Source organism: Podarcis melisellensis (assembly GCF_964234715.1).
Source record: "Podarcis melisellensis genome assembly, chromosome: 16".
Lineage (NCBI taxonomy): Eukaryota > Metazoa > Chordata > Lepidosauria > Squamata > Lacertidae > Podarcis > Podarcis melisellensis.
Window position 1 is genome coordinate 11,127,449 of NC_138533.1, and position 27,405 is coordinate 11,154,853.

General features: G+C 49.3%; 1 protein-coding gene across 5 annotated transcripts; it reads right to left on the reverse strand.

Moving 5' to 3' along the window:
• On the reverse strand, nt 1-27,405 carry USP21 (ubiquitin specific peptidase 21). 5 transcript variants are annotated; one of them, XM_081891490.1, is made up of 15 exons: nt 27,245-27,404; nt 21,733-21,826; nt 19,934-20,744; nt 18,670-18,762; nt 14,443-14,502; nt 11,837-11,960; nt 10,435-10,546; nt 10,174-10,311; nt 7,363-7,427; nt 6,833-6,936; nt 5,543-5,629; nt 5,217-5,295; nt 3,003-3,110; nt 2,779-2,893; nt 1-233 (listed from the first exon to the last, which is right to left on the reverse strand). In XM_081891490.1, exons 3-15 carry the CDS (start codon nt 20,717-20,719, stop codon nt 143-145), a joined length of 1,962 nt encoding a protein of 653 aa, XP_081747616.1. In that variant the 5' UTR covers nt 20,720-20,744; nt 21,733-21,826; nt 27,245-27,404; the 3' UTR covers nt 1-142. The 5 variants fall into 5 exon arrangements, with proteins under 5 accessions (XP_081747616.1, XP_081747614.1, XP_081747613.1 ...); XM_081891488.1 differs by lacking the exon at nt 27,245-27,404 and adding an exon at nt 26,668-26,808; XM_081891487.1 differs by lacking the exon at nt 21,733-21,826 and having other exon boundaries at nt 27,245-27,405.

The following is a 27,405-nucleotide window of genomic DNA, read 5'->3' on the forward strand; positions in this document are numbered from 1 at the left end:
TGTCGTTTGTTTTTTTATTGTTGTTGTTTTTTTTGTCGTCGTCGCTTTTTTAAAATGATTTTTTTTAAAAAAAGACCCGAGCACCAGTCTCTATGAGGTAAGAGGGGCACAGCAGGGCCGAAAGTGCTGGGTTCCAATACTATTACTGCTTCTTCCAGTGCAAGTCGTCCAGCTCGTAGAAAAGGACGTAGCCCTCGCTGGACGGGACCTGGTTCTCGCTGATGGGAGACACGCTGCAAAAGGGGCGAGGGGGGGGAAGAGAGAAAGGATGGCACATTAGCAGAGAAACCTTACTTGCCTGCTCATCTTACTCGCCTGGGATACTCCTCCAGATGTTGCAGAACTACAACTCCCATGAGAGGCGGATTTAGGCAGAGTGACCAGTTCTGCCGCACCACCACAACTATGATGTACTGAACTGAGCGGATTGGAAGGCAAGAGGTGGATCCACAAAGGGCGCTGGTGAAATCTGAAAGTCTGCCCCTGCTCCCATCATCCTTGCCCACTGATCACATCTGCTGGGGCTCATAGGGAGCTGCAGTTCAGGTTCCCCACATCTGTCTTACAGTAAAATGAATTTCAGACTTGGTCACACGGGAGACGGCAGCCCTTATGGTGTGCTGGTTCTAGGAAGTTAATACCAGCACTTTGAATTTAGTCTAGAAACCAGTAAATAACCAAAGCGGATGGTATTGAGATCACATCTCCTCCCAGTGATATGATCTCCCCCCCAGTGTCAAATAAGCAATTGCATTTTGAACCAACTGGAAATTTGGAGTCGCCTGTACTGCAGCCCCACTGCCGCCCCTCCCTGCCCAGTACTTTTGTAAACTTCCATGTGTGTAAGGTAAAGGGACCCCTGACCGTTAGGTACAGTTTGAATGACTCTGGGGTTGCGACACTCATCTCGCTTTATTGGCCAAGGGAGCCGGCGTACAGCTTCCGGGTCATATGGCCAGCATGACTAAGCCGCTTCTGGCGAACCAGAGCAGTGCACGGAAACGCCGTTTACCTTCCCGCCGGAGCAGTACCTATTTATCTACTTGCACTTTGACGTGCTTTCGAGCTGCTAGGTTGGCAGGAGCAGGGACCGAGCAATGGGAGCTCACTCTGTCGCAGGGATTCAAACCGCTGACCTTCAATCGGCAAGCCCTAGGCTCAGTGGTTTAAACCACAGCGCTACCCGCGTCCCTTCCATGTGTGTAGAGGATACTAAATAAAATTAATAACCACTGCCAAGTGTATAGAAGAAAGCCAAAGTCACAGGGTGTAGCATGGGCCAGATAATTTATCAATCTAATTGCCAGGTTCTTATTTTTTTGTAGCCATTTTGATTTTGTGGTGATACATGAGCTATGCTAGATGAAAACTTAGAAAGCACTGTGACGGCCAAAGAAGACTCCGAGAGGTTGGAGGGCAGGGCACCAATGTCCAGCATCCCATAATGAACAGGAGAGGATTGTATCGTGCTAAAGAGCAGGGGGCAAAACATGCCAGTGAGGAAAACAAAAGATTTTGGTTGCTCACTCTTGCTCAGAGTCAGCTAATTAAAACAATGAACTTTAGTCAGTCATGCCTGTTGAATTCAATGGGTCTACTCTACATTGGATACAACCCTCTTGCTGTTGTTTTGCATTGATTGCAAAACTGAGCTGTTCACACTGCAGAATTTGGGTTCTAGGGCAGCCGGGTTTGAATGGCTTTGCAGTTGGCTGCAAGGCTGCATCAAGGGTGTTCAGGCAGCAGCCTGGCCTGCTTTAAACCCTTGCCAAGCAGGGCACACATTAGGAACAGGTGTCTTAAGCTACTTAGAACAGCTACCTAATTATATTAGCATCCTGGTCCAGATCAGAGCACAGGATTTATGGTGCAAGGAAGCAGGTCACAGGCAGGAAGGGTTCAGGAAGTGACTTCTGACCCATAAAAGAGCTGGCCTGGGTGAGTGCCACAGTCCCACAGCGGGTGCGGAATCACAGAATTGTAGAGTTGGAAAATGCTGACACAGGGTGCAGTTTTCAGCTTCCTGCCCTTCACAGTTTGATTTAAGAAAAAAAAAGGACTTTTCTACTCCGTATGCCTACAAAACAGCTGAGAGTGAGTGAGTGAGTGAGTGAGTGAGTGAGTGAGTGAGTGAAACCTCAACAAGTGCGGCTGAATGAGAGTGGGAGAGGATCTGCCTTGCATGCAGAAGGTCCCAGGTTCAATCCTGGGCATCTCTAGGTAGGGCTGGGAGAGACAGACCCCTGCCTGAAATCCTGGAGGGCTGCTGCCAGTCAGAGCAGGCAGCACTGAGCTAGGTGAATCAACGGTCTAATTCAATACAAGGCAGCTTCCTATATATCCCAGGTTCCTTTTTTGGGAGGATGGGCCACAGCTCAGTGCATGTTTTACATGCACAAGATTCCAGGCTCAATCCTTTGCATCCACCCCCAGGCAGGCCCTGGAGAAAACACCTGCCTGACTCCATAGTAGACAGACGTGGCAATATTGAGCGATCTGGACCAACGGTCTTACTCCCTATCTCCCTATGAGATGCATGGAAGAGGCCTTCAGTGTCTGGGGAATTCTCCTCCCCAGAATTACTCAACAAGGAAATTACGCATTTCGAACCCGGGTTGCAGAATTTGGATCGCCCGACCAGCATCGTTTGGCTGCAAAACCCTGGAGAGTGTTTACACCCCCGCTTCTGATCTAGGAAAGCTTCCTTAGAACTAGACTAGAATCAGCGCAGTGGAGATTTGGATAGGAAAGGAAAGCCATCGTCTTCTCTTTGCTCACCGGGAGTCGTTGTAAACCCGCCAGCCAGACTGGTCCTTGCAGAAGGCTGTGTAGTGGCCGTAGTGGACGCTGCCAGAATGATTGCACAGGGCATAGAGGTTGTACACAGGGGTGCCTGGAACAGGGAGAGAGAGAACAGGAGGAGCTCAGACTTCCCCTTCTCCAGCAAGCAGGCCCCGAGACGGCACAGGAGGGATTGGCCCAGACCTGGCACGCCAACTCACCGGCTTTTTCGCTGGCAAACTCTTTCAGGTTGAGCTGCTGGAGGGGGAAATCCACAAACACGGAGCATTTCTTAATGGAGTAACGGGTGGTGGAGAACCGGTTGAGGTCTGGGGTAGGGTGAGTTAAAGAATTTTGTTTATTCAAAACTGATATCCTGCTTTTCACCTTCTGTTTCTCAAAGTGGTTGACGATGATGAAAAAAACACATGAACCAATATAACTGGCTGTAACTTGAAGTACTCAAGCCTGCTTTTTCCTCCTCCCTCTCTTTTTTTCCTTGTGTGTCATGTCCTTTAACAATGTGAGCCACACGGCAGGGAGAGTATTTGCTTTTTGTAAGCTGCTCTAAAAACCTTTTTGGCTAAAGGTGGTGTAAATGCCGTAAATAAATGATTAATAAAAAATAAGGTAAACTCATCCTTCCAATTCTACACCTGATGGCAGGCGTGCATCTAAGTGAATCTCACGGGTTTAAGCACCATCCTTATATGTTTGTTCTGAGCCTGTGATGGCGAAGCAATTAAAAGTGCTGGGAGACTTGGGTTCAAATCCCCACACGGTCATTAAACTCTCTGGGTGTCCTTAGGGGCCGGTCACTGCCTCTCAGCTTAACCTACCCTGCAGGATTGTTGTGAGGATAAAACGGGGCAGGAGAGAAGAAGAAGAGGAGTTTGGATTTGATATCCCGCTTTATCACTACCCTAAGGAGTTTCAAAGCGGCTAACAATCTCCTTTCTCTTCCTCCCCCACAACAAACACTCTGTGAGGTGAGTGGGGCTGAGAGACTTCAGAGAAGTGTGACTGGCCCAAGGTCACCCAGCAGCTGCATGTGGAGGAGCGGGGAATCGAACCCGGTTCCCCAGATTACGAGTCTACCGCTCTTAACCACTATACCACACTGGCGTACAACCAGGCACACCACCTTGAGCTCCTTGGAGCAAAGGTGGGATATAAATGCAATGAAATGTATACAGTGGTACCTCGGGTTAAGTACTTAATTCATTCTGGAGGTCCGTACTTAACCTGAAACTGTTCTTAACCTGAAGCACCACTTTAGCTAATGGGGCCTCCTGCAGCTGCCACGCCGCCGGAGCACGATTTCTGTTCTCATCCTGAAGCAAAGTTCTTAACCTGAAGCACTATTTCTGGGTTAGCGGAGTCTGTAACCTGAAGCGTATGTAACCCGAGGTACCACTGCATTATATAAATTTGTCGCTTCATGCGTCAAGCTGTTCTAGGGGGCTAGGTGGGCTTCAGCAGCTTTCTGGCATCCACTTGTATTGCAAAACCTTGCACAAACCATTTTATTATATACAGTTTTCTCCAGGACTCAACCTGGAGAAGGACTGTAATGCTTGTGCAGAGTGCAGCGAGGGCACTTATGGGTCCCACTGCTCTAGAATATGCTTCTTGCCTTCTCCCCTAAACTCAGCAGGACTAGAAAGGAGCAAGATACCGGGTATCACACACATCAGTGCAGCATAACCTGATGCTTCATCATAAAAGAAAACCCAAGCCAGAATAGCCTTGGCGGTGTCATATTTAGAGGCCAGCAGAAGCCAATCCTCAATTCCTTAGGAAACCCAGGAAAGCATCCGATTTCGGTTTACAGTGGTACCTCTACTTATGAACGTGATCCGTTTCATGGTGCATAAGTAGACTGCTGCTACTGTGTGTGTGCGAAGCGCGATAGTGTGCTTCTGCGCATGCGTGAAGCGCACAGATCGCTTCTGCGCGTGCAACGAACCCGGAAGTAAACACTTCTGGATTTGCCGCGTTTGTAACCTGAAAAGCCGCAACATGAAGCAAACATAACACGAGGTGTGACTGTATGTATCGCTTTTCCCAAGTACTTTGTGTAATTCTGCAGAACCAGCCATTTTGACCATCTTAACATTTTTAACACTATTCTAAGCAGCCACTTTCTCCCTGCAGTGTGGTGCAGTCATACTACAGGACAACAATTGTACAACTGTAGAAATTGCCATTGTTCCTTGTAGTTTACTGAGTTGGCAATTCTTTTGGGATTTCAACTTGATATTTTTCTGTACGCCGCTTTGGTAACCTTTGGTTGCAAAGCGGCTTCTACATCTGCAGATAAAATACAAACAGAAAACTTTGGGCGATCTCCCGCCAGCTGCAGCCCTGACTGGCTCCCAATTCTTGGGGGAAGTTGGGGCAGGAGGGGGGGGGGGAGAATGCAGAAAGGATACGTAGCACAAGGATGCGAGGAAAGCGCTGGATGGTCAACTTCTTGGTGCTTCGGGTCCTCTGCCGGCATTTGTCACACACCTGCTCAGAGAGAGAGAGAGAGAGAGAGAGAGAGAGAGAGAGAGAGAGAGAGAAAAGAAGAAGAAGATGCTTATACTTCATTTTATTTCTGTAAAAGTTTTTATAAACCACTGGAGATTTTTTTGTTAAAAAACCTCTCAAACTGTGAGACAATTATCATTTAAACAAAAAGACACCACAAATTCAGTAAAATAGGTGCTACTGCTAATGCCATCACCCACGTGGCAGAAAAGCATGATGAACTTACTGGTGCGTTTTCAGAATCCAGCTCCTCCTCCTTGGTGAAGAGGCTGAAGCAGTCTAGCAGAGATACCTTCCCACCGGTGAAGCCTTTCTGTGAAATCAGGGCAAGGGTTTGGTTGGAAAGATCATCTTTACCACCACCCTATCCATTAGGCTGAACGTTCAAGGAGGCTAACAAACATCAGTGCTCACACGTAAAAAACAAACGCAGGGATGAAGATCTCCACTTCTGGCAGTCCCTCTGTCCCACTGCCAGGCCAGCAAGTGCCAAAATTTACCCAGAAGCTGGGTGCAGGAACCTCTCCTCCCCCAGCTCAGTCTACCTCCCCTGCTCAAGGGGATGTCAAGTCCCTTTGCTCAGATGGCCAAACCCCCTCCCTTTTCCTTCTTGCTGCTTCTGAGCCACTGCAAAATTATAGGAAAGGTCCACAGTCCAGTAGTTTGCAAGAAGAAGAAGAGTTTGGATTTGATATCCCACTTTATTACTACCTGAAGGAGTCTCAAAGCGGCTAACATTCTCCTTCCCCTTCCTTCCCTACAACAAACTCTCTGTGAGATGAGTGGGGCTGAGAGACTTCAGAGAGAAGTGTGACTAGCCCAAGGTCACCCAGAGGCTGCATGTGTAGGAGCAGGGAAGCGAACCCGGTTCACCAGATTACGAGACTACCGCTCTTAACCACTACACCACACCAAACGTGGGGGGGCTTTGAAAGCCCTACGGTTCATTTCAAAGTCCTGACAACTGGGGCTTCAAAAGGAAGCATCGCCTGATGTCAGTGTAGCAACAGGGGACTGACAGGTGGGCGGCCCATTTCTGACATTGCTCATGAGTAGATAAATACAAAATGACAACCAGGAATCTTAATTTTAAAATCACCACCTTTTCTTTTTTATAAAAAAACCTCTCTTGAAGTGGTTCACAGCAGCAATTGGGAAGCTGTAGCCCTCCAGAGCTCAAAGGACTCCAACTCCCATCATCCCCAGCCATAAAGTCATCAGGGATGATGGGAACTGGAGTTCAGCAACGTATGGAAAGTCCCAGCTTCCCTACTCCTGGCTTACAGGATAGGGGGAAAACCCCAATACTTTGACCAGTTAACCAGTTAAAAGAGAAAACACTCCAGAGGATTCCCAGATTAACTCTCCAGTTAAAAAGGATCCCTTAAGCTACCAGTCATATTAGTGGACAGTTCTGAGCTAGCCAGGCTAGCTATCTGACTTGCTGTAGGGAAGCTTCATCAGTCACTTAACAGCATCTGCCCTGAAGCCTGCCGTGACGACACTAGGAGCCTACCTTTGGGATAGGCAGGGAGAGGTCACAGAAAACTTCAAACGTGGTCGACCGGTAGCCACACGCTTGACACTTGAGGCAGCTTTTCAACTGGCCGACAAAGAGATCTAGCGCAGAGAGAGAAAGAAATGCTTCTGTTACTGTGTGGGCCAGCTTGCAAACAGCGTTCGACTTGCACATTCTGCTACAGCTCATGCGTTCTGGCTCCAAGGGAGCATTTCAAGCTGATAATAGATGGAATCAAAAGCACCCTGTAGGAGTTGCACACTGGCATTTGAATTTGGGTCTACCCTCGAGTGGCCCTCATGTTCCTGTGTGACCAGGTGGGCGATTCTTAGACTGGCTTAGTCACAGGCAAATCATTTCGACCTTATGGCTCAGCTCAGACCATTCCCATGCTGTAGGGCAGGGATGGGGGAAACCTGTGACCCAGCAGGGATTGCCAGACTCCAACTCCCATCAGTCCCTGGCTAACTGTCAGGGATGATGGGAGCTGACAGCCCAAGGTTGTGCAAGAAACAACACCTGCTCACCTACTATCTTGCTGTCTTCTCGCTCCAAGTAGCGCTTCCACATCTGGTTGGCTTGTTCGTCATCACTGGGGGGGGGGGAGAAACCCAAGAGGAGAGTGTGAGCAACATGAGCAGGAAGTGGAAGAGGGTTGGATGGAGGTGGGGCATTGGTTACCGGGGCAGAGAACAGGAGGAAGCAGAGCCCACCTGGAAAACGATTATTATTTTAATTCAGCAACATCAGTACCAATGCATCACTGCAGAAGAAAGCCAAAACAGGCCCCTGATGAGCTTACAGTCCCAGACACTGATGGTGAACTGGAGGCCCATCAACCCCTGAAATTCGAAAGCTCAGTGGCAGCAAGTTGATAGCTGGCATGGGGGTAAGAGACTGAGCTGGGAACCTGTAAGCTCCTGGTTCAAATCTTGCCTCAGGAGCAACCTCGCTAGATGGTCTTTGGCAAGCCAGTCTCAGACTCCATCTGAAACGTGGGTGTGACGATACCAGTCCAGGTTACGGGGGTGTTGTAAAAATTACCTGAGAATGTCTGCAATGTCACTTGAAAACTGGAGTGCTGCAGAACGGCTAGTTATTATTATTAAGTAAGCAACAACCAGTCACCGCAGGGAAGATTTCATCAAACACCTCCTCCACACACAAACGCTTTCCAAGCATGGCAATTCTCACATCCAAGCTCTGCACTGAGCAATGGAGATGCAAGTATGAATCAGGCTTCAAGCGGTGACTAGAAACCCAGCCTCCAGCATTTATGTGCTGAGACACACTCTGAGCGCTGCTAGTAGTTCAGCTACACTGGGAGGTCAGGCCCAACTGTTCACCACATTAGCCCAGGTAGGTCAGAAACACCCTGCACTAGGACAGGCCACTGGACCAGGAAATATGAGCCCATTGTAAGAACATAAGGAAAGCCCTGCAGGACCAGAAGGCCCATCAAGGCCCGCTCTCACTGTAGCTGACCAGATCCCTTGGGAAGCCTGCAAGTGGCAGCACTCTCCTCAGTTGCGCTTCCCAGCAACTGCCTCTGACGGTGGAGGGAGAACACAGACACCGTGGGCAAGCAACTATTGAGAGCCTTCTCCTCTATGAACTTGCCTAATTTTCTTTTAAAGCCATCCAAGCTGCTGGCCACCACTCGTCTTGTGGGAGTGAGTTCCATGGGTTAACTCTCTGTACTGAGTGAAGGACTTTCTTTGGTCTGTCCTGAATCTTCCAACATTCAGCTTCCTTGGGAAGCCCCTTCTAGCATTATCTCCTCTCTCTTCTGAGGTGGTGTTTAGGGGAGGGGCCATAAAGCAGTAGCAGAGCCTGTGCTTTGCATATGCAGGGTACCTCGGGTTACATACGCTTCAGGTTACAGACTCCGCTAACTCAGAAATAGTGCTTCAGGTTAAGAACTTTGCTTCAGGATGAGAACAGAAATTGTGCTCCGGCGGCGCAGCGGCAGCAGGAGGATACATTAGCTAAAGTGGTGCTTCAGGTTAAGAACAGTTTCAGGTTAAGAACGGACCTCCAGAACAAATTAAGTACTTAACCCAAGGTACCACTGTAGCAGTTCCAGATCCAATTCCAAGGCTCTCCAGTCATGGGAAAGACTCCTGGAATCAACCTGGGCAAGCTTTTCCACCTGCCTTGCCCCCTAACTGGGACTCTTAAAAGGAGGAGCCGCTGCTTAAAGATTTGATCTTGCTCTCAATTTTTTGTGTAGGGAATGCTCTTTGCCTCTTTGGCAGGAAAACGAACGCAGTCAAACACTCTTCAAATGTTAATTATTTTGAATTTTTATCATTTGTGTTGGCATTTGTGTATCTATTCTTTTGTGAGCTGACTTGCGGGTCTCTTTGGCAGAAAAGCAGCATATATCGTGTCAATACTAGAAACTGGCATCATTCAAACAATCACTTTACATACAGTGGTACCTCTGGATGCGAATGGGATCCGTTCCGGAGCCCCGTTCACATCCTGAAGTGAACGCCACCCGCGACCCCACGTCTCCGTGGGTTGCGATTCATCGCTTCCGCGCATGACGTCATTTTGAGCGTCTGTGCATGTGCGAGCGGCGAAACCCGGAAGTAACACGCTCCGTTACTTCCGGGTCGCCACCAAGTGCAACCCAAAAAGCCTTAACCCGAAGCGACTTCAACCCGAGATATGACTGTAAACAGTAACAAAACATAATAGCTCTTAGATAGCAGAGTTATGCTATTTATGTATATGTTTTGTCTATGCTGGTCTATGACCGTAATAAAGTACTTGACTTGACTTGATAGCAGAGTTGCCAAAAACCTGAGGCTGTGGAGAGCCACTATCAGCAGACAATGCAGTCAAGTTGCATCACATGCAAGGCTTTAGTTCCAGGTGTTGCATATATATGTGAAAACCATGCATAGCCAAAGTTACTTTTCATTTGGCTGCTGGTGGTGGAGAAGTCCCATGGGGAGGCCTCCCCCATGTTTCTGCTGCCTCCCCTCACTCCCCCATGTGAAACTGAGCAGCAGAAGGGAGAGAAATGGAGGCAGAAGAAAAAGGCTGGAATGGAGCCACAGCTGGGCATGTAAAGCTGAATTTGTGTAACTAAAATGCCCGGATGATGCAACTTGACTGTACTGGGATAGATGACCTGGTATACAGCAGCTTGACACATTCAGGAAGGGACTGTACCCGTGTGGTAGAGCACCCGCCTCGCAAGCCAAAGGTCTCAGGTTCAATCCCTGCCCTCTCCCCATTAAAAAATAGAAGCATGCTCCAATTTGTGGTATAGAGCACTTTCTTCTGCCCAGCTCACAAGACGGCACCACATTTTCTGCACTCACCTCAAGGTGTCCGTGTCCTCTAGTACTGAGGGTCGCTTGGCGTCAGAGAGGATGCTGGGAGTCTTGCGCCCTTTCCTGTTAATCTCCACATGCAACCGATCCATGAAAAATTTTAAGAACTCCTGAGCGTCCTGCTGGCTAGAAAAGGAAGAAAGGTAGAAGGGTTGGGCAGGCCGGGGTGGGGGAAATGTTGGGGTGGGTAAGAAATGTGCAGCCGCACTGGGGCAGGGATAAGGCAATGGGCACCCCAACTTGCCTCACCTGTATCCTGTGAAGGATGGCACGTATTTCTGAAAGACGGCTTTGAAGCGGCTGGGGTTGGCGGCCTCCGTGGAATCGGGGTGCCATAAAGTGGCAATGACATCTGCAAAGGCTGGAAAATGAAGAGCCACAAAAAAAGAAAATAAAGGAGCTGTTCCCTTTCTCCTTCTCCATTTTTACACTGGGGAAAACACTCAGCAAACTTTGTTTTGCTTCCTCTTCCTCGAAACATGGCAAATATGCTACCATTCCTGGTTTTGTCTTACAAATCTGGGCACCACAGTTCAAGAAGGACACTGACAAACTGGAACGTGTCCAGAGGAGGGCAACCAAAATGGTCAAAGGCCTGGAAACGATGCCTTATGAGGAATGGCTAAGGGAGCTGGGCATGTTTAGCCTGGAGAAGAGGAGGTTAAGGGGTGATATGATAGCCATGTTCAAATATATAAAAGGATGTCACATAGAGGAGGGAGAAAGGTTGTTTTCTGCTGCTCCAGAGAAGCGGACACGGAGCAATGGATCCAAACTACAAGAAAGAAGATTCCACCTAAACATTAGGAAGAACTTCCTGACAGTACGAGCTGTTCGACAGTGGAATTTGCTGCCAAGGAGTGTGGTGGAGTCTCCTTCTTTGGAGGTCTTTAAGCAGAGGCTTGACAACCATATGTCAGGAGTGCTCTGATGGTGTTTCCTGCTTGGCAGGGGGTTGGACTCGATGGCCCTTCCAACTCTATGATTCTATGATTCTATGAAATGAGGAATTGGGGCTTGGAGTTAGGTAGCTGGCCTGTCCAAGGCCGCACAGGGAAGACTGTGGCAGAGGCAGAACTCATACCTAGCCCCTCTCCCTCCCAACAGGACAGGCTCAAAGATACTGCTGGTGGAAAACTATCAAGGGGATCAGAGGAGGGCCTGGAGCAATGGAAAAAATGTGCAAACACAATGCAATATCAAACGCCCGCTCCTTTAGGAGTGACTTTCATAATCCTCTCCCTGTCCCACCATTCCACCCCCCACCTCAAAATTGTGGATTATAAGCCTGGGCAGTTTGTCCCACAATATTTATTTAGGTGTTCCTGTAATACGTTTGCAAGCTGAAGGCCAGAGACGGTGGCCTATGAATACCTCGCAGGTGAGAAAGGGACAGGACAGGACAGTGCTGGAATTAGGTCCTCTAATTATATAATACTTTGTTCAAGGCAGAGGTACTTATATAATAGTGGTCAACCGGGATTGGATTAAGGCCCTCCAGAGACCAATTTAGATCGCTGGCTCACTACAAGGATCCTTTTTAGCTGAAGCTCGTTCAGACAGTGATCTGCTTACATAACCGACTCTGCCGACAGGAAGAAAAACAACAACAGAAAAAGCAGGGCAGGGTCTTTCCGCTTCCCCCCTTTACCTTCGGTCAGCTCCTGCTGGGTCCGCAGAGCGCTGGGCTGTTCCTGCCGGAATTCCCGACGGAGGCAGTAGTCCCGCAGGGACTTGGTGCTACTCAGGCACTGAAGCACAGCATTCATGAAGCACTGGAGGGGGAGATACAATGGGGGTATCATCATGGCCTGCGGCATTCCCACTCCCCCAAAAGGGATGGTGTGTAGACATACAGGATGCAGCTACCTGAAAGGTCACCTGCCCCTGTAGAGTCCCGGGAGAACCTTTAAATCAGCTGGGAAAATTCTACCTCCAACACAGCACCCTGCAGAACATCACAGGGCGGGGACTTGAAAACGAGACATTTTCTGTCCTTACCCTTGTATTACAGAATGCCGTTACTTTGTCTTTGCCATCAATTTCAACGGGTCTGCTCTGAGAAAAAACAAGTTGAATAAACCCCCCTCCCATTGGGGTGTATCCAATGTTGGTCCAACTCAGAGCGGGGGGAAACCAACATGGCAGGAGATTTAGTTTTGTTTCATTTAGTTAGTTTGTTACAAAGGCTCTGCGAATGGTTGTTTGCTGACTGAGGGAAGTACAATTATGTAATGCAATTGTATCAACATACCGTATTTTTCCGTCTATAAGATGCCCCCATGTATAAGACGCCCCCTTTTGGGGACTCAGGTTTAAGAAAATGGGGGGGGTGCCCCACAGTTGTTGAGGTTTTTTGCGGACAGTTGTCCTCAGTTGTTCAGCTTTTTTTGGAGTGGATTGCCCACAGTTTTTGAGGGGGTTTTTTGGGGGGGGACAAAAACAATCACCAGCCATCAACTGCTATTCAACTGGCCACTTACCACAGCAGCAGCCTATCAGCAGCAGCCCTCGCCGCATACACAAATCAACATCCCTATCGCCAATGAAACATTCCTGCTCGCAGCAACAACCAATCGCCAGTACACCCTCGGCACTATCCGTGTATAAGACGCCCCATAAATTTTGACATTATTTTTTTTGAAAAACAAATTGTCTTATACACGGATATATATGATAGTTTACTCAACAGGTAACTTCCTCCGCTGATGTATTTCCTTATTCTTGAAAACACAGTAAGAAATATTTCAAGAACCAGCACACCTAATTTAGGTCCAAAAATTTCAATAGGTCTACTCTGAATAGGATTTGCATTGGCTACAACCTATTGTTTTTATGTTGCACACTGTTTAGTGAATAATAATACAGTCGTACCCTGGAAGTCGAAAAGAATCCGTTCCGGAAGTCCATTCGACTTCCAAAACAGATGGAAATCAAAGCACGGTTTCTGATTGGATTGGCTGCAGGAAGCTCCTGTAGCCAATCAGAGGCTGCGGAAGCCCCATCGGACGTTTGGCTTCCAAAAATAGTTTGCAAACAGGAACAGTCACTTCCGGGTTTGCGGCGTTTGGGAGCCAAAATGTTTGACTTGCAAGGCGTTCGGGATCCAAGGTACGACTGTGATAAAAAAGCTGTTTTTAAATGCCTTTAAATAAATAAAACCTTGCTGGAGCAAAGAAGGCCTGGGGTGAGTCAGTGCCTGGACAGGAAGGGGAACAACTGTGAACTGCACATCAGCTACCTAGTGCTCCAGTGCAGAATGCAATAAAACACCCATATTCCTAGCCAGCAATCCTGACTTCCATGCTCTCCCCTTTTCCCCTCCTGGTGGTGGTGGGAAACAGGAGTGTGCTGCCATTTTGGAGCAACCAACCACAGCATATGCTCTTAGTTATGCTGGGGTTGGCACAGCTGCTGGGTGTCTGTGTCCTTGTTGCTAGGCTCCCACAACTTCCAGACGGGGATCAAGGGTTAGGAACGGGGACTGAAGCGGCAGGGTTGCAAGCTGCCTTCAGGCAGCACCTAAAATCCCACCGAGTTTCCAAAGGTGCTGGGTCCTGCGTCTGATTTTGGTGCTTAGTGCAGAACATTGGCCTACCACCCAACCTCACCTTCCTCAGCAACACCTGGATGCAGAATTTCAAACTTGTTTTCTGTACACAGCACAGAGCGGTTGTGCAGAATATGCACACATCATACAAGCTGAAAGGTCAAAATCATCTGCGGTGGGGAACCCACAGGCCGATCCTGGCCTACCAGGTTGCCAAATGTGGCCTCTGGAGTTTTAAAGAGCAGCTGGGGCCGTTTGCAAAAGGGCTTTCAAACAGCCCCACGCTACGCTATGAAGTCCCAACAGTCAGGGCTTCAAAGTGCTGCATCGCAAGATGCCACTGCGGATCCAGGCAACTGGCAGGTGGGCAACGCCACCCACCTGTCAAATGTGACCTTCCAGGGGTGGGAAAGATGCAGATCTCACCCACCAACCCAGAAAAGATTTGCCACCTTTGCAACACACGCACAACAAACTCAATAAGAGACATCACTTCTGCTGCTCTCATTGTGGCAAGTCTGACACGGCTACCTCGCCTCCTACCAAGTTTGACTTCTCAATGCCGGTTATTTTAAGGCATCTTTTGAATCACAAAAATTGCACATTGTTGGGGCCTTTCAAAAGAAACCTTTGTGACAAGTCCCTTATGCAGGGGGGGGGGAGTTCTCTTCACCTGGGGCTGGGGAGGTTAAGCGCCCACTTCTTACCGTGTTGCCAAGGTTGCGGAGACCTATGTGCCCAGAGCCCAGCAGGAGAGTGTGATGCGTCTGGAAAAAACAAAAACAACAGACAGAGTGAACGAGAGAGACAGAGCGGGAGGGATGGTTTGCGTGTTGTGACAGTGGGAATAATAGGCTCGTCTCGTCTCACGTCTCCGCATGCAGGATGGACAGATACATCCGTACTTAAGTACACATAGAGAGTGAGCATCCCAACCCAAAGACTGGCACAGGTCTCTCTTCTGGCATTGCCAGAGCTCCCCACCCCCCAGTATGATTCCTCTCAATGGTCTAGGGGTCGTTCCACTGCAGTTTCTGGCCAAGCTGCCTTTCGCAGGCTTCTCAAATCAATCCACCTCTCCCTTCCAGCTGTGGAGGAGTTCCAGCTCCCCTACCTAGTCATCTCGAGCAGAGAAGGAGTGAGCAAATCACAGCGGCTCTGAAGCAGGTTAGCAGGATTTAAATACACGCAATTATATTGTGCGACTTGCCGTGACAGGAAGGAAATCTGAACACAATCAAGAGGGGGAGGGAGGGAGGCAGCCTTGGGGCATTTTTTCAAGACTGCAACCAAGAAGTTCTGGAACCAGAGCTGCATGCCCCCAAACGAGTGTGGATACCAAGCCTTCCTTAGCTCCAGGGGGAGGGAATCAGGCACCCTTCGGACCTTTTTGGGATCAGACGTTGTTGGAATCCAACTCCCTAACATTGGTCCTGGTGTCTGGGGCTGATGGGAGGCAGCTGAGCAGCATCCAGAGGACCCAATAGGCTCCACACCAACTGCCATGCCTTTCTAGAGCTTCAGAATCTTTTCCTCTTAAAGATGCCAGGGACTGAACCTTCTGCAGGCAGAGGAAGGGCTTGATCAACTGAACTATGGACTTTTCCAATGTAAGAGAACTGTATGAGCATATGAAGTTGTTGCTGTATCCGCTGAAGGGGGACACCGTGGCCCTGCAGATGTTGCTGGCCAGGGCTGATGGGAGTCCAGCCACGTCTGGAATTGGAGTCCAGCAGCTCCACAGATCCTGCCAACCCCTTCTTTAGACCATTGGCCCTTGACAGGAAGGTTGTGCCCTGATCTACAGCCATTTCATCCCAGCAACATCACTAACTGGTTGCTTTTCTCAGTTTCCTTTTTTTGTGGTGGAAGGAAGGAAGAGCTTGAGATCAGGGAGACCAACTGCAAAAGAAGACCAAGCCTCTTCATTTTTAAATAGCTGTGTGGTGCAATAAAATCCGGCCTGCATCTGTACTGGAGTGGTGTTTTTAAGACGTTCAGATTGTTTTCTTGCTTGTGTGTTTTCCACTCTGGACAACTTTGGGAGAGAAAGTGGGGTATGAATTTAGTAATATAGAAGGGAACTGCAGCACATGCAGGTTTCTCTCACAGGGTAGAGCCTCCAAGAAAAAACTCTTTCACACAGCTATTAAAAATGTCCTCTCCTCTTCTTGCAGTGGGCGGAAGAGGAGAAGGAGGGAAACATCTCATCACAAGCAGTATAACTGGGTCCCTAGTCACTGGCCAGAATTAAAGGCAACTACTGGGTCAGAAACAAATAATTCAGCGAGCGCTGCTCTCATCCACTATGAAATCAAGGAAAAGCATTTTCCACGCTCTTCTCAGCTGCAGCCTTGTCCCATAGGCCAAAGCTCCCTGTTCCTCAAATTCTCCCAGCAAACAGCAGGGGTTTTTTAATAGTCAAGTTTCTTAATCATCCTTCATTACAATGAAAACTGTCCCATATGGAACGGAATGGTATAAATCCAGCCAAAGAACCAAAAAGGTAAAGGATACAGAGAAAGAGGCTCAGGGCACCTCTGCACAATAAAGCCACGCAATGAAGCCGCGTCAGACCTTATCAACTTAGTGGCAGCAACGGGGAGAGATTGGGGGGGGGGGTTACCTCACTGGTCATCAGCAGCAGCCCCATCACCGCCGTGTGGACCACGGACTCAGAGATGTCCGCCGCTCGGCCATGAAGCTCCCGCTTGGTGGCCAACGTGCGGTGCAGTTTCCGGGGCAGCTCCACCAGAGTGGCCCCCTGGAGCCCCGGCATGGCTCCCCCGCTGCCCGTTCCCGCTTGAAGAGCCGGCGAGAAAGAGGCGCAGCCCTCGTCCTGCGCGGCGCCAAGCGGGGAAAAGGACTGGCGGGCCCTCCCTCACGTCCCTATAAGCCAGCAGCTCATTAGCTGATCCGATTTCCCCTGGCTATTCCTGGCTCCTCCTGGAGGCTCATCTCGGCGGGATTAATTAGCAGGAAGAGCTACTTTGGGGAGCAGCAACGCTTTCGGAGAACTGCGGAGCCAGGGAGGGAACGGCGCGGCACAATGAAAACACAACCAAAGCAAATATACACAGCTCAGGGTGACCAGGGTTACGGCTAGCAGCCTTCCCAAGAGTCCCCTGCAGAGTCCTCGAGAAAAGCCCCGAGACCCAGCGGGCAACTGCTTCGGGGGATTTCTCAGTGGGCCAACCCACCTTGGCACAGTGGGACATTCCCCAAAAGCTACCTTGGACAGGGCAAGTCGGATAGTTACACAGACCTATAAAAATTGCGCAAGTGAATCCCTGCCGCAGGGAATTAATTAGCCGTTACAACTCTGGAAGATGTCAGCACCTGAGTCGACCAGAGTCACTAGCGGGGGAAACTGGGTGCAGATAGTGAGCTAGGAGCTGGGCGTGGACATTTTACCCCCAAATCAGTCCAGGTTCAGCAAAAGGGTGCCAGCTTGGGGCAGCAGTGGAAGAAAATGGGCACATTTGAGAATATGCCTTCCCCTAAGCCATCGCCACCCCCTCCAATAAAAGACCGTCCCTGCCTGCACTCACAGAAAAGATTTAGGGGAGACATCTGCTAACTCTATACATTTTGTTCCATGCATCTGTTTCTATGGAAACAAATGTGATTTTCGATAGGCCATCACCAAAGAAAAGTCTCCTTTCCCTCCCTCCCTCCCATCTGCCTCCTGCTTTCGAGTGTTGGAGAGGCCACAAGGAGGCTTCTCCTGAGATGGCTCCAACAGGGGCAGATGGACCAGTGGAAGCAGCTTGCAATGCAACTGTGCAGAGGCTGCTCCTTGAGACGACGTTTGTCCACAAAAAGCTTCACTGATTTTCACCATGCAATAAACAGAAAGAAGAAAAGAAAACCATGTGTGTGGGTGACAGCACAATGAACAGCCATCACCCCTTGGGGACGGGGCATAGCTCAATGGGGAAAGCGTCTGCCTTGCAAAAGGTCCCAGGTTCAATCCCAGCAGCATCTCCAGGTGGGACTGGGAGAGAACCCTGCCTGAAATCCTGGAGTCAGTATATGCAGTACTGAGCAGCTAGGTGGACCAATGGTCTGACTCAAGAGCAGGCAGCTTCTGATGCCCTCCTCTCTGTCTGGACCACTGTTGAGAGTGAGGAGGGCTGCAGCTGAGTGGCGAAGCATCGGCCTTGCATGCAGAAGGTTGCAGGCTCAATCTCTGGCCTCTCCAAGAAGACCTGGGGATGTCAACCGCCTGAAACCCTCAAGAGTCAGTTCCGATAAAACTCAACTCTGTATACAGAGGCTTCCTAAGTTTCTCACTGCCACCCGAACGACACCCAAAGCGCCTTGCTGTAAGGAGCCATGCCTGTGATGTCTCACTTCCCAGCAGCTGGCATGTGGTGGGAGTCAGGCCAGAACTCCACCCTCCTGCCTTGGGGAACCAGATCCATGCTGGCCATCTGCCAGTATTTACAGGACTGCAAGTAATTGATATGAAGGATACAGAGGCAGCTGTGTATATGAGGCAAAGGGAGAGCTAGGGGCAGCTCTACAGGAACCCATTCAATGGTTATTATTCTTTTGGAGGGATAGTTCAGAGGTGTAGAGCATCTGCTTTTATACACAGATGGTCCTGACATCTCCAGGTAGGGATGGAAAATCCCAAAGAGCTGCTGCCCGTTACTGCGGACAATACTGAACTAGAAGGGCCAGTATTCTGCCTTAGTAGTATAAGGGAAGTTCAAATCTAAACCAGGCAAACTACCACAAGTCCCCCTCAACTTCCTTTGGTGGTGGTTTCCTGCGAATTCTCAGAGAAGGATCTCTGTCCGACTCGCCGAAGCACAACCTGCAAGGTTCCATGGCCGATAAACCCACTTAAGTGTGTCTAATGCAGCTGAGCCACTTAAAACCAGCTTAACGACTACGGTGCTCTCCCCCCCACCACACAGACTCACCCCCAAGGAATGCTGGGAACTCTTGTGGCTGTCTATTCTGTTAGAGATACTTAGCCGCCTGCCAAGGAGAGTCCTGCGTGCGTGCATGTCTGCCTGGGAGGAACATGAAACAAAGCAGTTAAAAACTAGCGGGAGCGGACAGCAAAAACATAAAGGGAAATCCAGCGAGCGTGAGTTTCTGCTCACGCAACCCTCTGGGGAAATTATTTTTTGGGGGTGGGGGGTATGCACCAGGAGAGGAGAGAAAGAAGTCCTGGTGTGCAAGCAGAGGTTGAGTCGGCCCAGGCTGGAGCACCCACAAACAGATTGTGAAGGCAACAGCCTGTCCCCAGCATTTGATATTCAGCGGTATACTGCTACTGAACATGGGAGCTTTATCAGGCGATCAAGAGATGAACAAAAGTCATCCACCAATTTGTCTTATCTCCTCCCTTTAAAGGAGGGAGTGGGAACCTCTGGCTCTCCAGATGTTGCTGGACTCCGGTAGGCCCCAGCCAGCATGGCCAATGGTCAGGGAGAGTGGAAGCTGGAGCTCAGCAGCATTTGCAGGGCCACAGGTTACACCAATCCTGCTTCAAGACAAACCAAAATGGCAACTGTGACTGTGCTTCATGGCAATGTACTCCCCATAGTGCCACAAAAGTTATAGCTTTTAAATGTGTTTCTTGGGGTGGGGGTTATTGTTTCATTTTGGTTTTAACTATCTATTTTGTCCTTTTGTCCTGTATTTTTATCTTATGAACCGCCCTGACATCTTTGGATAAAGGGCGGAATATAAATTGAATAAATAGTAAGTATCCCACACTTTGTTTTCTAAGCACTAGCTCGCTAAGAGGTTGGTCCTCCATGTCTAGTATGGAAACCCAGGACGCGGGATTCTTAGCAGCCAGGGAGGAGGAAGGGGAAAGCATTCTGCAAAGTATTTTGGCTGAGGAGGGACAAAGTATTTTGGCTGTGAGGGGTGCAGGACGGAAGAGGAATCCAGGAGCCTTCTGCCACAGGGAATTCCTTCATGCCTACAACTCCCAGGCAACTGCTTAAATACAGAGATGCCAAAAGTGAATCTACATGTGCTGCAGAGAATTACTTTCTTCAGTTTGCCCCTGGATCTACAGCCAATCAGTTTCCTAGACAGCCCTGGTTTCTAAGGTTAAGAAAGTTCCTTCTATCTACCTTCTTCACACCGTGTACCCTACTGTAAAGCCTGGGGCCCTCCATTTCCCCAAAGATTATCATTGCTGGGCACCCCTTGCCAGTCCCTTACAGCAGTGGCCTTCTCCTCCAGCCTGCTCGGAACAGGGCCCTTGCTCTGGGGTGGGCTGGTGGATACCGGGACGTCTTGGGAGCGAGTGTATTCTGTGGCCTGCGGGTCGAGGGCGCGAGTCCTGGGGCAGCCCTCCGTGCGGACGGACAGCAGCGTGGGCGACGGCCTCCCATCTGCCCCGGGGGTGACGTTGACTCTCCGCAGAGACGAGCTCCTCTTCAGGGCCAGGGCGCCCAGGCCGTGTTTGTGGCTGCACGACGGGCTGCGGTCCCGGAGAGTAAGCCGGTTCAGCACGGCGCTCAGCTGCTCCTCCCCGCGGCTGCCGGACTGGCTCAGGTCGCCGATGCTGATCGACTTGGAGCGCAGCAGGTTGCCGCTCCAGCGGTCTGAGTCCGGCCCGCCCAGGAGGACGCCGGGTGGCATGGTGAAGGAGGCGCTGCCGGAGATGGTGCTGGCCTGCGGGCAGCCGGGCACCTTGAGGGCGTGGTCTGCCTTGACGGGGCCGCGGCGGGAGGCGGAGGCGCGCAGTGTGTCGCTGCGCTTGGAGGCCCGGCCTCGGTCGAGCTCCAGCTTCTTGCCCCTGTCATCCAGAGGGCTCGGCCTGGGTGGCAATGGGCGCAATTTGGACGCCACGGAAAGTCCGTTGGAGGCGGCGGAGGAGCAGCCACGGTGCTCTTGGCTCGGGGCTCGGTGTCCATTGGGGAGCTTGGAGGTGGCTTTCGGCTGAGAGGTGATGACCGACTGCTCTCTCGCCCGGCTCATGCGGTGCTCGGAGGCTTGCGGCATTGCGGAGAGGAGATAGAGGAGGGCCCTGGGGAGAAAAGCAACAAAAGCGGGAAGTGGGGAAACGGTCAGGTCTGTTTCTTCACATTACATTTTTGAAATACAGTGGTAGCTTGGTTTACGAACTTAATCCGTTCCGGAAGTCCATTCTTAAACCAAAGCGTTCTGAAACCAAGGCCTGCTTTCCCATAGCAGCAGGGGACTCAATTTACAAATGGAACACACTCAACATGTTCTGCTTCCAAGGCAAAGTTCACAAACCAAAACATCTCCTTCTGGGTTTGCGGCGTTCTTAATCCAAGTTGTTCATAAACTAAGCTGTTCTTAAAACAAGGTACCACTGTATGTTTGTTGGCTGTGCATTCGGATACCTGCTAAGATATCATAACCAAATTTGGCATAATGGTTCCTCCAGAGCTCAAGGACCAGGCTTTTGTCTATGTTTGGATACAGCTGGGCATCATTTGGAATCAAGATGGCAGACTGAACCTTTCAGAGCTGCACTGGTTTTTTGGTTCCTTATCATTCCAGAGCAATGCCAAATATGAGGCTACTGGTTATTAATACTGGGTTGGAGCCACTGAGAAATAAATAGCTATTACTAATTTGTCCATTGACTTAAGTGCATCTGCTCTGAGTAGGCTTTAGCTGGATAGAGTCAGTTATTAACAACTTTATATACCACTTAACGTTCAGGATAGGCTTCTGTGCTTTTTACCGTGTATAAAGGAAACAAAACACTGAAGTAGAAACATCCCTAATTAAACTACACAATCACCTTACAATATAGACACCTTTAAGTGAAATACACATTAAAACAATACAGCAATTAAACCAGGAGGCTGTGGGAAAAGGTCAGTTCAGAGGACTGAGCACACAGACTCCTGGGAAATCCCAGTTTCCAATTTAATAAAAACATGGAAATCTTTTAGCCCCTCAAAACAGGCACTCAGCAGAACTGGACAGCACAAAGCCAAGCAGCACAAAGCCCCCAGCCCAGCAAGCTGGAAACGCACCTCTCAAAAAGTGCTAGACTCTCACCCCCGCCGGCCCCTGGCTCACACCTCACAGAGGTGGCTGACCGCAGGAGGGCTCCTCTTGGCAGATGCCCTGCAAGACAAAAAAACAGCAAAGGAAAACTGGTAAAATTCTCCGCCTTCACTCAGAGATGCTCCCCACAGCCAGATTCCAGGATAGGTGGTCCCAATGGAAAGGGAAGCGCTTCCCTGCATCTCAGGGGGAACCGAGGCCACATCTTAACTCCAATTCCTCAGAAACAAGGGTGAGCATAGTCTGTAAACACCATGCAGGATTCAACTCAGCTTCTGGCTTCCTGAGAACCTCGGCTTTATTTCTGCGATACAGGTTTAATAGTTCTCGTCATTCCAAGGACAGAGTGAAAGGAGCTCTGGAGGCTCGCAGATTGTCAAAACCTTGGAAACCAAAGCCTAAGGCCACCTGGCTGGGAGTACCTGTAACATAATGGGTGTTTCCTTCACATTTTTATTCATTTGCTTAGACATTTTATATAGCTCTCCATTATATCATCTCTATGCAGCACACAAAAATCTCAATACAATGACATCAAAACCCAATTAAAATTACAAAATCAGAATTAAATTAAAATGCCTGCTGGATTATTATTTTTTTAACCCAGTTAAGAAGGCACAGAAGTTCAACAGGGAGGGGGCCTGTCAGACCTTGGCTAGAAGGAGGTTCCACTGGGCCCACATTACCAAATGCTGCGCATCTGAGCCATGGGGGGGGGGGGGACTAAAACTAACAGTGACTCCCCTGAATACTTCTCTGATCGGCAGGGATACAAGGGAGAGGTGGACCCTGAGGTGTCCAAGTGGTTAAGAGCCTTGAACCTGGCCCAGTATGGCCAGTCAGTGCAAGCTTTTGAGCACCAGAGGCTCTGTGGTCCTTCCATCAGCCAAAGGCAGCATGGCCAGTGGTCAGGGATGAGGGCGGCTGTAGTTCTGCAAAATCATAGGCCATAGTCTTCCCATTTCTGGGGTACAGTAAGTCACAGAGGGGTGTACAGAGAGGTGCCCGTCTGCAAGGAGCTTCCAATCCAAAACAGACAATGGGAGAAATTAAGAAGGGAGGAGAAATTGTGGACAGATGCAGTTACATCGGCCTAAAACTTGGTTAAAGTTGGAAAGAAGAATTCAGGAGGAAAAATCCCTTAGAAAAGGATTAAATTTGAGAAGTGATTTGAAGGAAGGGAGGAGAGGTGGCGCCATGTACGGTACATATTTAGGGAGGAGTTCCAAGCTTCAAGAGCAGCAAGGGGGAATAGGCAGCATCGCTGCTCGCTCGCATTTGCATTAAATTATTTCATGAATTAAGTTTCATGTGCATCTACTTGCCTAAATGGGACATTTTATTACAATAACCAGGACACCTAAAGGTTGACCAAAAAATCACAAACACTCCAGGGAGGTCAGGCATTTTTTTTCAGCCCAGGGGTCACATTCTCTCATGGGGTGTCTTCCAGGGGCCACATGCCAATGTCAGGGCCGAGTCAGTGGTAAACTGGACAGAGCAATGGGTGCAACTCTTACTTTGTATAGTAGGCCAGGCAAAGGTCACACATCTTTCCATCCTGGCAAGCCAGAGGCAACCTGGCCCAGTCAGAGAAGCCTGAAGGGCCGCATTCGGCCCCCAGTCCCAAAGTTCTGCCAAAGTAGTATCAGCCAAACAGCTTTAGAACATTATGTAGTTATATGACTTTAGGTGGTACTGCAAGGCATTTACACGCATTCGTGAAGGACCGGTCTATGAATGGGTAGCAGCCACGAACGCTAGTGGAGTTCAGAGGCCGCATACCTCTGAATACCAGCTGCTGAAGAAGTGGAGAACAGTAAAGGGCTATTGCCTCGTTGCGCTGCTTGTGAGCATCAGAGAGCTGCTGGCTAGCCACTCTCCATCAGAGCTTTTCTGAGGTTCTCCTTCAGTTTCCTCTGCTACCATTGGCCAAAGGGGATTTCTTCTGCATTAATGGCGCAATTCTTTTGGAAATCACAATTCTTTGGAATCACAATTCTTTGGAAATCAAAACTCAAGGAGGTCTTTACAGAGGCAACAAGATTCTGAGCGACATATTTAAAAACAAGGGACAACCAATTTTCTGTGCCAAATTCAAAAAGGCTGCTTAAGTAGAACTATGGGAATTACATGAATTATGCAGACTTGAGGAACAAAATAAGCAGCAGAGGACCGGTGCCTTCATGCTCCGACTGTGGAGCATTTGGCAGGTCACTAGGAAAGGCAGGATACTGGACTCAAAGATGAAAACTGCAGTCCAACAACATGTAGAGGTCACAAGGTCCTGCCCCCCCCCAGCTTTAGTGCAATCCAACGGGGCTCTTCTTATGGGAGACAGAGCTATGCCCACCGAGACCCACTGAGACCACACAGGAAACAGGCTGGGACACACAAATTCCACCCAATCACAGAATAGGGGATCAAAGTAAAGAGCTAGCCTTCAGAAAAACATTTCCTTTTTTGCAAAGTAAGACTTGAAAGCAAACAGGGGAAGAGAAGATTCTGTAACTGGTATAGTTATTTGTCACTACACAGCAGAAGCAAGAGAAAGTAGATGAAAAAAGAATATGCAAATGTATTATCAGCATAATTTCTGCCGTGGTTATAGAATCTAGCTTTTCTCAGCACACAGAATTTCGACACATTCTCATTTACTTATATACAGAGAGTCCCATTTATATAAATGACACTGAAGAAGCCTGAGTGGTCCTTTGCTTATATTCTAAAATATTCATAGGAACACAGAGGAAAGAGGAATGAATAGAGATAGACACAGGAGAGATGCAACAGAAGAACAAAAATTGTGTAGGTCCCTCGGAAGGTGGTGGACTCTCCTTCCTTGGGGTTTTTAAAGCAAAGGTTGGATGGCCATCTAACGATGCTTCAGTTGAGATTCCTGCATTGCAGGGGGTTGGACTAGATGACTCCCAGGGTCCCTTCCAACTCTACAATTCTATGAAAAACAAAAGAAGAACAAAAGAAGAGCCTGCTGGATCAGGCCAAAACCTAGTCAAGCATCTTGTTCTCGCAGGGGCCAGCCAATTGCCTGCGGGAAACCCACAAGCAGGCTTCAAGCACAAGAGCACCCCCCCTTGGTTTCTAGAAGCTTATTATTTGCATACACAAAAATCCCAGCCAGTCTACATCTGTGTCTCCCTCCCCCACAACTTAACTGGAATCCAACTCTTAGCATGGCCAATGGCCAGGGAAGATGGGAGTTGGAGTCTAACATCTGGAGGATCACAGATGTGCTCCTTGAGGACAACCACCACTGGTCCTCATATCTTCCCTTTGCTCTATTGCTTCTTTTCACCGTGGCTGAAATGGAAAACAAGACATCCCCTGGGAGTTCCAAAGCTTCATTGACATGCAAAACGTTATTGGGAGAGATAGAGCACGCCCACCAATGTCAGGCAAAGGTCCAGTTCTCCAGTACAAACTTTGTCCAGCCAGGTCCCTCCAGAAAGCGTCCATCATCCAGGGCTAAAGCAGCAACAATCTTCCCCTCATGTTTGTCCTCAGCATTGGGGAATTCAAAGGTAGTCTCAACCTGTACACCAGGGATGGGTAGGTAGCCGTGTTGGTCTGCCATAGTCAAAACAAAAAAAATTCCTTCCAGTAGCACCTTAAAGACCAACTAAGTTAGTTCTTGATATGAGCTTTCGTGTGCATGCACACTTCTTCAGTGGTATCTGAAGAAGTGTGCATGCACACGAAAGCTCATACCAAGAACTAACTCAGTTGGTCTTTAAGGTGCTACTGGAAGGAATTTTTTTTGTTTTGACCAGGGGAATCTGTGGCCCTCCAGATGCTGCTGGGCTCCAATTTCCATCTGCCCCAGCAAGCATGGACAATGATCAGGGATGATGGAAGTTGTAGTCTAATGACATATGGAGGGCCTAACAGGTTCTCCACCTCTACTGGATATGGAAGTTCAACAGCCTTCTCTCCTATGTCTAACCCTGTTTGAAGCCATGACACCTAGCGGCCTCCACCTCACCATTAAAAAAAAATCCTTCAAATCTTTACTACTGCCATATCTTGCAGCAACAAAGAGACACTCAGAGCTCTATCCTTTTCTGTGAATCTGACCAAATCTTCAGAAACACCATAAAGCCAGATAATGACACTGCCATACACCATTTAAATACTAGGTTTTTATCCAACTTCTACTCAGAGTAGATTCATCGAAATGGAACTGAATTAGCCATGCCTATTCATTTCTATGGGTAGAACTAGCCCTGGATACAACCCAATAATATATCTAAACACCTAAAGCACATCTATTATCTAAACACCTAAAACACAAATCCATCTTCTGATTTGGGGTGCATCTTCCCATTTAAAAAGACAGTCCATACCTTCCCTATTTTAAAACCTATATTATCATCATTATCAACGCTGCTAAATTTCTCTAAGCACTGTTTGTAAATTAAAGGATAAGACAATATCTGCCCACAAGCTCACAATTCAAATAGACACAATGTGAAAGGAAAATGGAATGAGGAGGGAAGAGGAAAACCAAGGACTGGAGCAGCTGATCCTCCACTGGCAGATAGATGAAGTTGGTTTTGCCCTCGCCAGGATGTCCTTCTCAAGAGGCAGCCTCCTAGTAGCCCTTGTCCATGCATCTCATAAAACAGTAGTTATCAACCTTTTCACTCTCAGGACCCACTTTCAACACATCCATACATTTTGGGACCCATTCCCTAATATTTTCACCGTGTATGTGCATGATGTTCATGCTCCTGCTGCAACCCACCTTGGAACAAGCCCTGGCCCACTAGCGGGGTCCCCGAACCCACCAGCTGAAGACCAGTGCTATAAAAAGCATACTGACACCCAGAACAGCCCCCCCAAATTGTTTTACTTCCAAGCCACACTTCAGACCCACTTACTCCATAGAGGTTGGGGGTCTTCCTGCTGTCACCAAGAGCCCACCCCAACTCCTAGGCGGCACAGCCTCATCTGCCGACCTCTAGAGCCCTCCTCCTTCGCAGTCCAGAGCCCCCATGAGAAGCCCATTCCCCACCCCCTTCACCGAGGACCCTGGGGATAGAAGTCCCCCCCCCCAAATAAAAACCCCAAACCCCAACTCCACCCCGTCAAGACTCACCCCACATATTATTATGCCGCGATTACATAATAATGTCAAATTGTGCTCCCTGCCCTCCCCCTCCCCTCGCGTTATACAGGCACAGCGTGTGAATGTCGCCTGCGCTAGACAGCATCTAGGCAGGTGGGCCTTACCTATGTCGCGTTGTGCCCCCCATGCAGACCCACAGCCGGCCCCACGACTCAAAGAAGGAGAGGAGCCCCCACAGCATCCTTTTAACCGAGCCTTTAGAGCCCCCCCTCTTCTTAAGCCTTCGTGCCACACGGCCCACGGCCCTCACCCCCCCAGCCCTCAAACCCCACCCCGTCCCGCAACAGACCCCCCGGTGCCGCAAAGGAGTTCAGGTGTGTGGGCCTCACCTCCTGCAGGACGCCATGGCAACAACAACTCCTGCAGCACGGGCCGCCATCTTTGTTCCTCCCCCCTCCCCGCCGCACTCCGCGCTTTTGCCCGGCCGAGGCCGGCTTCGCGCGGCTCCAACGCGCAGGCGCTGGCACGCCTTTCGGGCCCCGCGCGCGCA